This window comes from Topomyia yanbarensis, chromosome 3 (genome assembly GCF_030247195.1).
Source record: "Topomyia yanbarensis strain Yona2022 chromosome 3, ASM3024719v1, whole genome shotgun sequence".
In the NCBI taxonomy this organism is placed as follows: Eukaryota; Metazoa; Arthropoda; class Insecta; order Diptera; family Culicidae; genus Topomyia; species Topomyia yanbarensis.
Genome location: NC_080672.1, coordinates 80,978,122 through 80,991,879, shown reverse-complemented (window position 1 = coordinate 80,991,879; position 13,758 = coordinate 80,978,122). Strand labels below are relative to the sequence as shown.

At 41.8% G+C, this 13,758-nt stretch overlaps 6 protein-coding genes across 7 annotated transcripts; 2 read left to right on the top strand and 4 right to left on the bottom strand.

The window, feature by feature from the left end:
- The first annotated feature begins 102 nt into the window (after positions 1–102).
- On the top strand, positions 103–1,045 carry LOC131692292 (uncharacterized). Its single transcript, XM_058979260.1, has 2 exons — positions 103–411; positions 473–1,045. Exons 1-2 carry the CDS (start codon positions 263–265, stop codon positions 777–779), a joined length of 456 nt encoding a protein of 151 aa, XP_058835243.1. The 5' UTR covers positions 103–262; the 3' UTR covers positions 780–1,045.
- Positions 1,046–1,131: 86 nt separating this feature from the next.
- LOC131693572 (uncharacterized) lies at positions 1,132–1,724 on the bottom strand. Its single transcript, XM_058981495.1, has 2 exons — positions 1,593–1,724; positions 1,132–1,524 (listed from the first exon to the last, which is right to left on the bottom strand). Exons 1-2 carry the CDS (start codon positions 1,605–1,607, stop codon positions 1,180–1,182), a joined length of 360 nt encoding a protein of 119 aa, XP_058837478.1. The 5' UTR covers positions 1,608–1,724; the 3' UTR covers positions 1,132–1,179.
- A 575-nt stretch (positions 1,725–2,299) lies between these two features.
- On the bottom strand, positions 2,300–4,618 carry LOC131691704 (ATP-dependent RNA helicase vasa-like). The gene has a single exon (XM_058978312.1). It carries the CDS (start codon positions 4,458–4,460, stop codon positions 2,481–2,483), a length of 1,980 nt encoding a protein of 659 aa, XP_058834295.1. The 5' UTR covers positions 4,461–4,618; the 3' UTR covers positions 2,300–2,480.
- Positions 4,619–8,370: 3,752 nt separating this feature from the next.
- On the top strand, positions 8,371–10,264 carry LOC131690873 (RING-type E3 ubiquitin-protein ligase PPIL2). The gene is made up of 3 exons (XM_058976945.1): positions 8,371–8,575; positions 8,639–9,739; positions 9,809–10,264. The coding sequence occupies exons 1-3, from the start codon at positions 8,544–8,546 to the stop codon at positions 10,242–10,244; spliced, it is 1,569 nt and encodes a 522-aa protein (XP_058832928.1). The 5' UTR covers positions 8,371–8,543; the 3' UTR covers positions 10,245–10,264.
- On the bottom strand, positions 10,230–10,725 carry LOC131690874 (mitochondrial translation release factor in rescue). The gene has a single exon (XM_058976946.1). The coding sequence runs from the start codon at positions 10,723–10,725 to the stop codon at positions 10,297–10,299; it is 429 nt and encodes a 142-aa protein (XP_058832929.1). The 3' UTR covers positions 10,230–10,296.
- LOC131690875 (mitochondrial ribosome and complex I assembly factor AltMIEF1) lies at positions 10,632–11,361 on the bottom strand. Of its 2 annotated transcripts, none has more exons than XM_058976949.1 (3): positions 11,080–11,361; positions 10,826–11,014; positions 10,632–10,768 (listed from the first exon to the last, which is right to left on the bottom strand). In XM_058976949.1, exons 2-3 carry the CDS (start codon positions 11,000–11,002, stop codon positions 10,730–10,732), a joined length of 216 nt encoding a protein of 71 aa, XP_058832932.1. In that variant the 5' UTR covers positions 11,003–11,014; positions 11,080–11,361; the 3' UTR covers positions 10,632–10,729. The 2 variants fall into 2 exon arrangements, with proteins under 2 accessions (XP_058832932.1, XP_058832931.1); XM_058976948.1 differs by having other exon boundaries at positions 11,167–11,356.
- Between the last annotated feature and the right edge of the window lie 2,397 nt (positions 11,362–13,758).

Sequence of the window (13,758 nt, the reverse complement as noted above, 5' to 3'; positions counted from 1 at the left end):
CTCTCGCGCGCCCGCCTCACTCATTCCCGCTATGGAGAAAAACTCTCCACTCACGAACGTCTTTTGTTTTGTTGGTTTGTTTATTTTGACGTTTTCTTTGTTAAATCTGACATTCTTTCGTATTTTTGTCATTTTCCGGAGGTACTTTCAAAATAATTATTACACAATCGGCCTTAAGCAGCGAGTTGGTAGCAAAAAAATTCGATCTACCTGAACATTTTTTGGTGCATCTTATCAACCATCCACGCTATCGAACGTAACGATGACCGACGCAAACCAATCGCTGGTGAAAAAACTCGGTCTGAAACCGCTGACCAAGGAGAATATTCTGTACTTCTATTTTCCCCTTCAAAGTATGGTCAGCTATGCGGCCCTCTCCGTCAATGTCATGAATCCGTCAATCGCGATCAGGTAAGGCTATTTTAGGATCGTGATTGGAACAGATGAAAAAACAAGATGTTTTATTTTCCAGACTGCTACCCAAACGAGACGTGACAAACTTCCTGCTGGTCCACACCCTTTTCGGCACCACGCTGTACTTCTACAGCCGACCGCACATGGCCGTCGTTCCGAGCCAGCGTCGGGTTGCCTATAGCATTTGCGGATCGGTTCTGTTCAGCTTCGGCTCGGTACTGGTGTGGGCCGTACTACGAAGTGCCGTCCCACGGAACCAAACGCTGGCCACCGTGTTCGGTCTTTCGTCGGGAGTGGCACTAGCCAAGCTGGCCTACGATTATCTCGATAGCAACGATAAGCAGCTTGTAGCCGGGAAGAACTAAGCGCCCCCCCGGGGGGAATAAAGTGAAATTTTGTGATGCCACGAAATTTTAGTTTGCTAAAGGTTCCAATGCTAATTATAGGTAGTCGGAAGTAAAAGTTTTTTTGTGGGGGGCATTTTTTCACTTGAAAGTTTTTTTTTTGTTTCTGACCGCTATTTGTATAGTAAATAGTTGTGTTGAGGCCTGCTCAGAAATTGTGTCCATGTTTTGCAGATTAAAGTTATTTGATCAATCGATACGAAATTAAAGCAGATTGTTTACCTTAACTGTCTGATTGCCTCGATTATTAAACCGAAATAATCCTGAACATAGACTTAAAATGGAAACAAGTAATATTTTGCAAAAATCGCGATTCGTCATTTTTATTTGGTCCATTTCATGTCAATCAGGCTGATTGCACTTAGAACAGAGTTGGAACGGCAAGGGTGGATCGAATTGCAGGAACCGTTGCTCCAGTCCCATCCAAGGTTTTGACACTACCTTGAGTGGCCACCGTATAGGTGGTGGGAGCTGCATAGGCGACGGGAGCAGCCGTAAGTGTGGTATGCCCTGCAACCAGATGCGGACTGCTGTAGGTGTGGTAAGCGACCGCCCCGGATGGGTAGCTGTAGGCCAACGGAGTAGCCGTTGCTACTGCCGCGTTTGGATGGTATCCAGTAGTGTAACTGATAGGCGAAATTGGAGTCAACAGTATGGTTTTGGTTTCACCGCTAGCAGCGGTCACAGCCAGACAAACGAGTACGGTCTGAGAATTGGAATGTTTTAAATAATAGATTTGTAACTCATCAATTGTATTACAAGTACTGCACTTACCAATTTTGCTAACATCTTTCCAATGAACGTCTTTTCTGATTTGCTTAACTGCTCTTAGCAACGGAAACCAACGGCAGCATGTGATACGCTTTCGATTGATGGCTGCTATTTTTATACACTTTTTCAGTTCTATTTACTCTTAAAGTCAAACATTATAGGCCAAGCTCAAACGCAAAGAGAGCATCGCATTTATGTTGACCCCCGGAAAATATTGTCTTTGAATTTGAATATGATCGCAGCACGTTTGGAGACAGCTGGCGCTGAATTCGCCATTCAAAAAAGGAATAGGAAGTCATTCGGTACGATCATTTATTTAAGCAAGCATCTGTTTGTCAACTCGGCTATTCTCTTGCCGTTTTTGAGCAAAGGAGTTGATCTCCTGAAGCCTCGTATAGCATCCGGCTAAAAAGAAATGATGATACTCAATTGGCTATGTAGGGTACTACCTATAATCGCAAATCAGTTCCATGTAGAATCCCATAAACATGGGACTGATTTGGAATTATATGCAGGGTTATTAATGTTAGCAAACTAGTAATCTTGGTGGAATGATACTTTTAATCAATGTCGAGGTCTTTACGTACCGAAACATTGTTTTTTGCATTTTCAATATTGTAGCTGCTGCTGAAAAAGTGCGATATTTTCTTAGCGGAACTTTATTAGTTATGTAATTCTTTGTAAGTTCATTTTTAATATAAACATTGAAGTACTCTTGCAATCACTTTGCAACAAATATCTTTATTACTCATATGAAACTAGTCATAACATTCGTTCCAGGAATGAATTAAAAATAACGAAAAAAAAGGTGTTCGTAACTTACTACAAAGCCGATAGTTCATGGTGCATAAAAGACTTTTCCAGCGTCTCAAAAATATTAGTTTTGCAAAGCTACCACTCAGCATCCGTGTCCAATGGGGAAGGTTTCGCCTCCGCCCCAGATCCGCTGGCGTCTCGAATATCCCGACCACCAAACTGGTTGGCTCCCCCGAACGAACCGCTACTGCCGCCGCCGCCGGAACCACCCAAACCCTCCAGAAAATCGGGAACTTGTTGCCCCGCCTGCTGCAAAATCCTCACCAGATCCGGGCCCAGTGCGGAATCTTCCTCCGCATTGTAGAAGCTGGTAGCCCTGCCCTTGTTGCCTACGCGCCCCGTTCGCCCGATGCGATGCACGTAGTCGTCGATAGTCTTCGGTAGATCATAGTTGATAACATGTGCCACATTCTTGATATCCAACCCCCGTGCGGCTACCGATGTGGCAACCAATATTTTCATGTGCCCGGATTTAAAATCCCGCAGGGCTTCTTCCCGTTCTCGCTGCAGCCGGTCACCGTGGATCGAAGTGGTAAGTGTTACATTCTCCGACAGAATCGAAGCTAAATAATCAGTAGTTCGTTTGGTTTCGACAAACACCAACGTTCCAGCAGGATCGCCAGCTCTTATAATTTCTTCTAGCTTTTTACGTTTCTGGAATTTCTGTACTTCGTAGATGACCTGATCTACGTCGGAGCTAGCGCCACCTACTATGCCAATTGTAACGAAAATGTAATTGTTTAGGAACTGCCCAGCCAGCTCCTGAATTACGGGTGGAAATGTCGCCGAAAACATCAATGTCTGTCGAGCTTCTTTCGGCAGCATTGTCTCGTGATTCATTATTTTTTCAATAGCCTTCACAAAACCCATGTCCAGCATCCGATCCGCTTCATCCAGAACAACGAATTTTACCTTCGAAAAACTTACTGCCTGCTTGTCCACAAAGTCCATCAGACGACCGGGCGTGGCAACGAGAATATGACAACCATTGTTCACATTGTCCATCTGGTGACGGGTAGCAGTTCCTCCGTACGCAACACACACCTTCAAAACGGTTCCAAGGGCAAATTTTCGTGCTTCGTTAAAGATTTGCAGTGCCAACTCACGGGTGGGAGCAATTATGACAACAAACGGTTGTCCGGTCTCCAAGTCGTCATTATCATTCAGCAGCGCATTGATCATGGGTAGAAGAAAAGCCGCCGTTTTACCTGATCCAGTTTGAGCACATGCCATTAGATCCCGCTTATCCATAATAATCGGAATGGCGTGTTTTTGAATGGGTGTCGGTTTGGTGTAGTGACATTTTCGTACATTATTCAACAAGTACTCCCGTAGACCCGAATCCGAGAAGGAATTAATGGGACTGGGAGGGTTTTCACCCGTTACGTTTACCGTAATTTGATCAAATTTGTCAAAATTTATTCCGGTAGTGATTCCGGACCCAAACATCTCATCTTCGTCTTCGGTAGGTGCTGGAGGAATATACAGCTCCCTCGGCTTATCTGTTTTTATCTGATCGTCACCTTCGCCACCGAAATTGTTATTATCGTCAAATTTGCGAGATCGGTTTCCGCCACCGTCACCACCACGACTGTAGCCGTCACCCTCGCCACCACGATGGTAGCCGCCACCCTGGCCGCCGCGACTGTAGCCACCATCTTCTCCATCATTGTCTCCACCTCCGCCAAAACCGCCACGACCACCGCCTCTACCGCCGCGGCCACCACGACCACCCCGGCCGCCACGTCCACGACCTCGACCACCATCACCGTTTTGGTAGTCGTTGTTGTCATCCCGGTCACGATCACAATGCTCACCATACCCATTGGATCCACCGTCACCGTTATCGTAGCTCCGACCGCCACCGTATCCTCCACCACCACCGAACCCTCCACCGCGACCTCCTCGCCCGCCACGTCCACCTCGACTACCACGTCCTCGGAAACCACCACCACCGCGTCGATCTTGATCTGGTTCCTCTTGCTCTTCGCTTCCGTAGTCGGTGTGACCAAACGATTTTCCGCCATTGTCGTTTTGTTCCCACTCGTCGCTCATTTTCGCACTTTACTGTTACTTTTACCGGTGGAAACCTTAACTTAAAAAAAAACGTGCTTTTTCTCACAAAATGCAATAACGAACGCGCGGAACAAGGGCAAAAACGTGCAACACCTGTCGACGGCAACACTCTAGTCAAGTGAATGAACCAAACCGGAAACTGCACGGTAATTCTGGAAACCACTAAACGAATAACCAAGGTTGGTACAACACTGTAAATTTAAAACCTACACGCAAAAATAAAACAACCCAAAGAATAAGGGCATGTTCAAAATAGAAAAAACTCTAGAAAGAGAACTGCGGAGACTCCATTTTGGATCGATTGGATTCGCGTTTTGCTGTCAAAAAACGAATCCAATCCAACATTGAGTTCTTTGCGACCGGTCTCACGAAGACTAATGAAGTATCCTGGTTGAAAACAATCCCATTTGCTTTTGCCGTCTTTGTTTATTGTTTTCCACCAGCTTGTGATGTAGTATTTGTGTCATGTGCCGTGTACGTACATGAGCCGTAGAAAAGTCTATTGCCTATGCTTATAACATTGGACGTGTTGCCATACAATGCCGGGGCATACGTTGCTAAAAATGCTGTTTTTCTCTCCGCAGTTCTCTTACTAGAGTTTTTCTAGTTTAAAAGAGATTATCTAGCTCCTACCCCCCAGTGAGCAAATTTTCTGGCAGAGACCGGCGCTCTGCTAGATTTCCGTAAGTCTTGGTTTCGCAGCCTTGTCAGATTTCTGCGTGTATCCTGTCGGGTTAGTTGAGCTGCGAACTCGGTTTCGCTCGCGTTTTCTGGCAAATTTTGACAGAAACCGAGCAAAACCCTGGCATAACTCGGACATAAACTGTGCAAAGATCCTGGCAATTCCTGCCTGGTAGAATTTAGCAAGAATCGAGCAAAACATCTGACAAAGATGTGGCAGGAAGCGTGCAGAGATCTTGGCAGTACATTTCTGGCTGGATTCTGGATAAAAGTGAGCAGCATCGGTTGGTTTAACCGCTTCTGTCAGAAACGGTTGTTGCATTTGAGCGAATTCCAAACCAATGGTAGTGAAACCTTTTTAGCTTATTCTCATTTACATATGTTAATTTTTTCCTGCAATCCCTAGATAAACGAATCGATATACTCTACCTACTCTAACGATTATGCCGTCGAACGTTTGTTGCCCACAGAATAGTATCGAGAACGTCAAACGTTGCATGGAACAAAACTACTGTCTACGTTCGGTCTTTGAGGTCGCCAGCAAGATATGGAGTTTTGTTGATCTCTGAACTGCATGCAATGTTGAGCAGAAACACACCTCAAGCATTCGGAAATGCTCAACAGATCTACTGTAGAATTACTGGGAAATGATAATCATTTTGTAAACACACAAGTTATAGAAAGAGAACGCGCCACGTAGTTTTCGTTTGCATTCAAAGTCTCCTGTAATGCAAAAGCAAAATTAGACTACAGAATATGAGGAAAGCTATCACTATTATAAGGTTTTTATGAATTTACTACCCATTTGTGGTAAATCAGATTGATTAATTATAATGGACTGACCTATAAAGCAACTTACGTCTTTTACAGGAACAGATCCCGGTTGTTTTGGAAGGCATTGTGTTACAGGTATAGATTTGCATAATCTACACTTTTGCACAAGGCCTTCAAGAACAGCCGGGATCCAATCCTGTAAAAGACAAAAGTTGCTCAGGGAATACGTCCATGTCGACGACAAAATAAAACGTGTACAGAGTTTTTGGACATGGATCGTCTTTTAAGTCTCTGAGTCTAGGGGCAGATCACTTGTGATGCATTTTTAAAAATCAGCGAAATATGCAATATAATAAATGCATTTATTATTTCCATCAAAATAGAAATCCGGCCCCTAGCTCTGAGTGATTTCTAGAGTTAAATTTGTCGCACCATATCATACACAAATTGTGACGCGTCATTTCAACGTCAACGATTTTTACGAGCGATTTTTGCTTTCAATGACTTGCTGGCCGTCATTTGATTTCTTGTTATACTGATAGATTCACCACAAATTTTAAAAATCGGCATTCTGGTTGTCATCGTATTTATTCTTAAATTTTCACCGAACAATTTTTCCACCCTTGAAGCTCGAATCTATGTTATTTCGTATTGATGTAAAAGTATCTATGGCAATGTAAATACAAATTGGTTACACGGGAACAGTGGGGCTAGTTTTCTATATATTTTTAAAACGTACACTGTCAATTTGACAGGTACACTGTGTACCTGGGTATTAAAACGTGTCCTCGAAAAATCGTCAGAGCATTCCGTATTGACATTCTCAAAAATTCGTAAAACATACTATTTGTTCGTAACTGGAATCTAATCTTTTTTGACGTATAAGTAATACAGTCGTGATTCGCTGGTTGAACACTTTTTAACTGGACTGCTTTTTAGTTGGACCATTGTCCAACTAAAAAGCATCTGAATATCAAAATCTTATGTCAAATTTACTCTGACAATCAATCTGACAATTATTAGAGATGTTAACAGATACAATTACACTTCTAACGTCTCCTTTGGAGAGTTTTTGACATCTGTCAGTCGGTCCAACTAGCGAATCAAATTCGTTAGTTGGACAGAGGTGTGGCCCAACCAGCGAATTACGACTGTATTCTCAAAAAAGTGTGAAACATACCCGAACAGAAAATAATATCGAAATTGATCGTAGAAACGTTGAATTTACAACAGTTTTATTTGTTAACAACAACTTTTCTTGTAACATCAATGTATTTACGATGCAGTCCTTCATGCCTCCAAAATCTACAACGGAAAAACAATGCTAATCGATGTTTTTGATTTCAGAATGTATGGGAAAAGATAAGTTTTTTCATTGTTACATCGCTTATCAAGTTTACAATGGAATTGGTTGTAGAAACAACAAATGTGATAATATTTCCATTGTAAATTTTCCAGAATAACATTGTTTTTCGTTGTAATGTAACAATAAAAAATGCTGTAATACTGTTGTGCATTTCTATTCGGGAAGTCATAAAATGTGTAGTCTAGATTTACCAGAAAAATCGTTTGTTTTACTTTGTGTCATGAAAACGAACATGAAAGTGATGATTAATTGCATATGGTTTTATCAACGACATAACCTGAAACTTAGTGCAACATCTTTAAGAAAAAGTGTTCAAAACATTTTTTTCGTTGTTTTTATCGTGTGGATTATTTTCAGTGTTCAATTAGCTCCACCCCGGTCAAACCATTCGGAATTTGATTCGGAATCCTTAATGGAGTCAGTATGGATTCCAAATCAAATGCAACAACCGATTCTAAGTCGGAATCGGTTGTTGCATTTGATTTGGAATCCATAATGACTCCATTTAGAAATCCGAACCGGTTCCGGAATGAGTTTAACTGGGACGAGTTAAACTCATTCCGGAACCGGTTCGGATTTCTGAATGGAGTCACCCACTGAGACGCCCAAAAAATTGTTTCATAATCGTTCAATACGGGTCCAACGATGGACAATTTTTTGGACGTCTCAGTGGGAACCTATTCCGACCCAATCGGTTCCAGAATCGGTTGTTGCATTTGAGTTGGAATCCATACTGACTCCATTCAGGATCCCGAATCAAATTCCGAATAGACTTTTCTACGGCTCATGTACGTACACGTCACATGACACAAATACTACATCACAAGCTGGTGGAAAATAATAAACAAAGACGGCAAAAGTAAATGGGATTGTTTTCAACCAGGAAACTTCATTAGTGTTCGTGAGACCGGTCGCAAAGAACTCAATGGTTTGACTGGGGCTCAGTGACTCCGCCTAACTATGAATAGAGGAACCTATAAAGCCTATAATATATATTATATTGTCGGACTTGTGTTACGCTCTTTTCACATGCTTGTCTAGAAAATATCAATTTATTATGACAGCTGATATTCGTAGTGTTGATGTTTATTTTAAAGGAACGAAGTTCAATAATTATTACATTATTTTTAAATTTTAATATTCTATGCATTGATCGGTGGATTTGTCCATGACTGTGTAATCTTTTCTGGAAGTTCCTCTAATCATTTTATGCTTAAAAGGTCTTGAATAAAACTAGCAACATGGGCAAGAAACAACATCAAAAGGATAAAATGTAAGAATCACATATTTTACAAAATTCATTTTATATGGGCTGATAAAAACTATTCTCTTCCAGGTACCTGACGTACACCGAGTGGTCCGAGTTCTACGGTGGTCACAAGCCGAATTCGGTGGAAAACGAACAGGTCAAATTTAAGCGCCTCCCGTTCGATCACTGCTGCTTGACGATGGTTCCATTTGAGCATCCGTACTGCGACAAGGATGGGAACGTGTTCGAACTTGCGGCGATTATCGATTTCATCAAGCACTTCAAGGTGAATCCCGTAACGGGTGCTCCGCTGGACGGTAAATCGTTGATCAAACTCAACTTTACCAAGAATCACGAGGATCAGTTTCATTGCCCTACGCTGTTTAAACCATTTACGAAAAATTCGCATATTGTGGCCAATGGGAAGACGGGTAATGTCTTTTCCTACGAAGCAATTGAGCAGCTAAATGTAAAGGCCAAAAATTGGAAGGATCTGTTGGATGATTCCCCGTTCACGAGAAAGGATCTGATAACAATTCAGGATCCAAGCAATTTGGAAAAATTTAATATTACGACATTTTATCATATTAAAAATAATCTGAAAGTGCTATCGGAGGAAGAAATGGCGGAGAGAAAGGATCCACAAGGAAGATTGAAAACTATTTCCATGGAAACTAGGGATATTTTAACCCAACTTGAAAAGGACTATAAAGCACCAGAGGAAAAATCAGAAGAGCACAAAGTAGCCGATAAGTTCAACGCAGCGCATTACTCTACGGGAGCTGTGGCAGCAGCATTCACTTCAACTTCGATGGTTCCGGTTTTGAATCACGAAGCAGCGATTATAGAGGAAGATGTAATTCGATACGAGCGGGTGCGAAAGAAGGGATATGTAAGGCTACTGACAAACTTTGGTGCATTAAATTTAGAGCTATACTGCGATCAGGTTCCAAAGACTTGTGAAAACTTTCTAAAACACTGTCAGACTGGTTACTACAATGGGTGTATATTTCATCGGTCGATTCGAAATTTTATGATTCAAGGTGGTGATCCGACGGGGGTGGGCAACGGAGGCACATCGATTTGGGGTAAGAAGTTCCCCGATGAAATTAAACCCAATCTCTCTCATTCCGGTAGAGGCATTTTATCGATGGCCAATTCGGGCCCAAATACCAACGCATCACAGTTGTAAGTTTTAATGATAATTCTGCAATCAAGCGTAAAACGACTAACCATATTTTCATTATATTGGATTAGCTTCATAACCTACCGATCTTGCAAGCATCTTGACGGCAAGCACACTATTTTTGGAAAACTGGTCGGCGGTCTAGAAGTACTGACCGAAATGGAACGAGTTGAGGTGGACAATCGGGATCGTCCGATTGAAAATATTTTCATACAGCGGTTACAGGTCTTTGTAGATCCGTTTCAAGAGGCTGATGAACAATTAGCCAACGCACGTGCTAATGAACTAGAACGTGCACAGAAAGAAGCGGACGAGAAGCAAAAAAAGTCGATCAAGTCGCAACCACTGAAGGTCTTTCGCTCTGGTGTGGGCAAATATCTGGACAAGGAAATTACTAAGAAACTTGCGGAACCAGAAGCATCCACTAGCGGAGCAGATGCAATCCAAGCTAAAAAGAGGAAAATAGACGAAAAGATTAAAAAACTTGGCAACTTTAGTTCATGGTAATTTTCTTTTCTACTGTTAATAAGACTATAATTCTAAATTATTCAGTAAGTTCTCAATCACTTTTCCCGAACTCCCGCTCTTTCCAAGCTTTCTTTAATTGCTCCCGGCGGTACTTGCGCCTGCTCGCTTCGTCGTGTTTTTTCTGATCAATTCTTTGTTGTTGTGCTCTTACGGATTGATCTTCGTTTTGTAGCTCGTCCAACTTGTCCGTCAGCAACCGCCGGGCTTCCTCTCGATTTTTGAATAGTGATCGAGAAGCATGACATTGAACTACGATTCCGGTGGGTCTATGTGTCAAGACGACTTTGTTGTTTGTTTTCGCGACAGCTTGCCCCCCGGGACCGCTACCGCGCACGAATGTCTCTTCTAAATCTTCCTCCCGCAAAGTAGGAACCCGGGACGTGTCAATTGTGGTTTTAGGGCGGCAAATTGCGAGGTGTATCGTTTGAATTTTAGGGGCTATAATTCTTACTGAAAACATATTACTATATTACTCGGGCTTGTTCTAGCAAGGTGCGTCCTCTCTGTAAAGCACAAAGCTTAGTGATTTTTTAAATCCAGACTCGTTAGAGGATACGAACCTTATAACAAAATTCAATTTCCTTTAAGTCGGTCACGTTTCGATTCTGATCAAACTCGCGTCGAACACGTTGCAGAAAATATTCGCGATCTGTGAACTGAAGTTGTGAGCCGTACCGGCAAAGATCTCGATATAGCCGCAAAACTAAACGTTTTGATGTAACTGAAGGAATGGTCATCGTGGACACTACCTGTAAATATAAATAAATAATTTCTACTACAACCTATTTTTTTCGTGCGCTACTGAAGACTTAACATTGTATAAAGGCAAGTTATGTTTGATATACAAGATCGTTCAACAATATTGTTATTTTAATTAGTGCCAATTCACAAAAATACTTACGATGACCACAATAAAACAACACTTTTTAGCCTCTTTAGTAAATAATCAGTATTCGTGATGACATCCACATTTTGTACTGATTGAAGGACGATTCAGACGATACATCAGCTTCCATCAATGTCAACGGGACGTCACCGTTCCATCAGGGTTTAATACTTTTCTCTTGTGCCCGTGCCGCACGTCAAAACGTTCCGTGCCGTTGATGTTGTGTGTGAACGCTTCCATTTAACTGCATGTAATTATAATCTTGACGTTCCGTACCGGTGACGGAAGCCTGATGTATCGCATTTACTTGAGAGATCGGGACATTTTTGTCGGAGTGTGTTTAGTGCGTTAATTCAAGATGAAGAGAAACATTTCTCGAGTATTTTTTCAAATGGACGTATATAACATTTGGTGGAAACCGAGAAAAACGGGTTTGAAGTTTTCAGCGGAAATTTTTGATTCCTATTTCAAAAATACTAGAGAAATTGCAGCATCGATTTCACATATAACATTGCTTGCCCCACCTTTTTTATGTAACGTAACATTTCTACACGTTTTAAGCGTGTATCATGTAAAAAAAAAGAGAAAAGACATTGATACGTCATAGATTTCATGAAGCGCGGCTATTCCGTTCGATCAGGAAAAGTCGCGTGGAATTTTTGGGAAATGCTCCAATACCTATTGTTGGAAACGAAAAAGTACCCATTTTTGACAGCTCGAATAACTTCCAAAAATGGGCAATTTGAATACATAATATGGGTAAAGTTTTTTTTGCAGTGCGTTTCTCTCGGTTTGTATCAGCTCCGTGAAAACTGTTTGTTGTCTGAAGCTGCCACCAAATGCCACCCAGTTAAACTCATTCCGGAACCGGTTCGGATTTCTGAATGGAGTCATTATGGATTCCAAATCAAATGCAACAACCGATTCCGACTCAGAATCGGTTGTTGCATTTGATTTGGAATCCATACTGGCTCCATTCAGGATTCCGAATCAAATTCCTAATGGTTTGACCGGGCAGTAGCGCTACCCCATAGAAAATTTGACAGTTGTGAAATTTCCCAGTCGACCGACTAAATCGGGTGCTTCGAAGTCGATCGATTAGTTAACCGACTAAGTTGGATTTCGTCGGTAAGCAATATCCGTCAGTATATTAATCGCCAGATTTAATCTGTGTAAATCTGGTTCCAGTTTTAAACTACCAACAAATCGACCGATTTAGTAGGTTGAAATAGACCGATTTCAACAATTTTTGTCGGTCATATTTAATTGGTTGTCGGGTCGGCTGACTCCCATGTTAAACTCCCAAAAGAGTAGGTGCAACAATCGACCGACTAATTGGATGCATAGTCGGCCGATTACGGCGATTTTTTCACCGATTAAATCGGCTTGCGTCGGCGCAATCGGCCGACTATGCAACCAATTAGTCGGTCGATTGTTGCACCGACTCTTATGGGAGTTTAACATGGGAGTCAGCCGACCCGACAACCGGTTAAATATGACCGACAAAACTTGTTGAAATCGGTCTATTTCAACTTACCAAATCGGTCGATTTGTTAGTCGGTTAACTAATCGGTCGACCTCGAAGCACCCGATTTAGTCGGTCGACTGGGAAATTTCACAGCTGTCAGAGACTGGCAGAGACCGTTCTGCTAGATTTCTACCAGTCTTAGTTTAGCAGCCCTGTAAGATTTATAAACGCAGCAAAACCCTGGCATAATTCGGAAATAAACCGTGCAAAGATTCTGGTAATTCCTACCTGGTAGAATTTAGCACGAATCGAGCAAAACATCTGACAAAGATGTGGCAGAAAGCGCACCGAAATCCTGGCCGTACATTCCTGGATGGATTCTGGCTAAAGTGAGCAGCATCGGTTAGTTTAACCGCTTCTGTCAGAAACGGTTGTTGCATTTAAGCGAATTCTTTGCCAGAATTCTCGCACAAATCGCGCAAAATACTGACAGAAACTCTGCCAGAATGAATTTCGGCTTGCTTAACTTTTGCTAACTTTCTGCTTGCTACGGTGACTGGGTAGCCGCATACTGTCAACTGTCATCAATTATTTAGCAGGGCACGAAAAAAGCAAGAAAATCAAAAATAAGAAGCCAGTTGTCTCGTCTTGTCTTATGTGGTTTTCGTTTGAAGCAAAACTGAGTCAGTTCCTAACCCCAACTGCTGTCAAAATGTATTAACTGACAGCAGTTGTGGTTAGAACCTGACTCAGCTTCAGGTTCAAGCGAAATCGCCATTAGCTAATAAGCGTACTCTACTAAAGTATGTAAATTCAACCTTTTTTTTCAATTTAGTTAAATCGTGATTGTAAGTAGTATTCTAGAGTAACTCTAGAATACTACTTACAATCACGATTTAACTAAATTCGGACGAAAATATAAATTTCTTTTCTGATGGATTGATACTTACTTATCTGCTTCAACTCAGGCATGGGTAATGTTTATTTACATTTCACGATTGGTCTGCTGAATAAGGTATTTTTGGCTTCACACTATTCGTCTCTCTCCCTATTCTCTCTGGGCTCGGCAGGCTCAAGAATTAGACAGTTTCGCTGGCTCAAGATGGCGTCTCCGTATATTCGAAGATTACATATTAAGA

Excerpts from the sequence above, each read along its gene's own strand:
- LOC131692292 (XM_058979260.1), top strand. The coding sequence starts at position 263 with ATGACCGACGCAAACCAATCGCTGGTGAAAAAACTCGGTCTGAAACCG. Across the intron at positions 412-472 it reads AATCCGTCAATCGCGATCAG|ACTGCTACCCAAACGAGACG; the intron begins GTAAGGCTATTT and ends TTTATTTTCCAG.
- LOC131691704 (XM_058978312.1), bottom strand. The coding sequence starts at position 4,460 with ATGAGCGACGAGTGGGAACAAAACGACAATGGCGGAAAATCGTTTGGT.
- LOC131690873 (XM_058976945.1), top strand. The coding sequence starts at position 8,544 with ATGGGCAAGAAACAACATCAAAAGGATAAAAT. Across the intron at positions 8,576-8,638 it reads CAACATCAAAAGGATAAAAT|GTACCTGACGTACACCGAGT; the intron begins GTAAGAATCACA and ends ATTCTCTTCCAG. Across the intron at positions 9,740-9,808 it reads AATACCAACGCATCACAGTT|CTTCATAACCTACCGATCTT; the intron begins GTAAGTTTTAAT and ends ATATTGGATTAG.
- LOC131690874 (XM_058976946.1), bottom strand. The coding sequence starts at position 10,725 with ATGTTTTCAGTAAGAATTATAGCCCCTAAAATTCAAACGATACACCTC.
- LOC131690875 (XM_058976949.1), bottom strand. The coding sequence starts at position 11,002 with ATGACCATTCCTTCAGTTACATCAAAACGTTTAGTTTTGCGGCTATAT. Across the intron at positions 10,769-10,825 it reads AAATTGAATTTTGTTATAAG|AGAGGACGCACCTTGCTAGA; the intron begins GTTCGTATCCTC and ends TGTGCTTTACAG.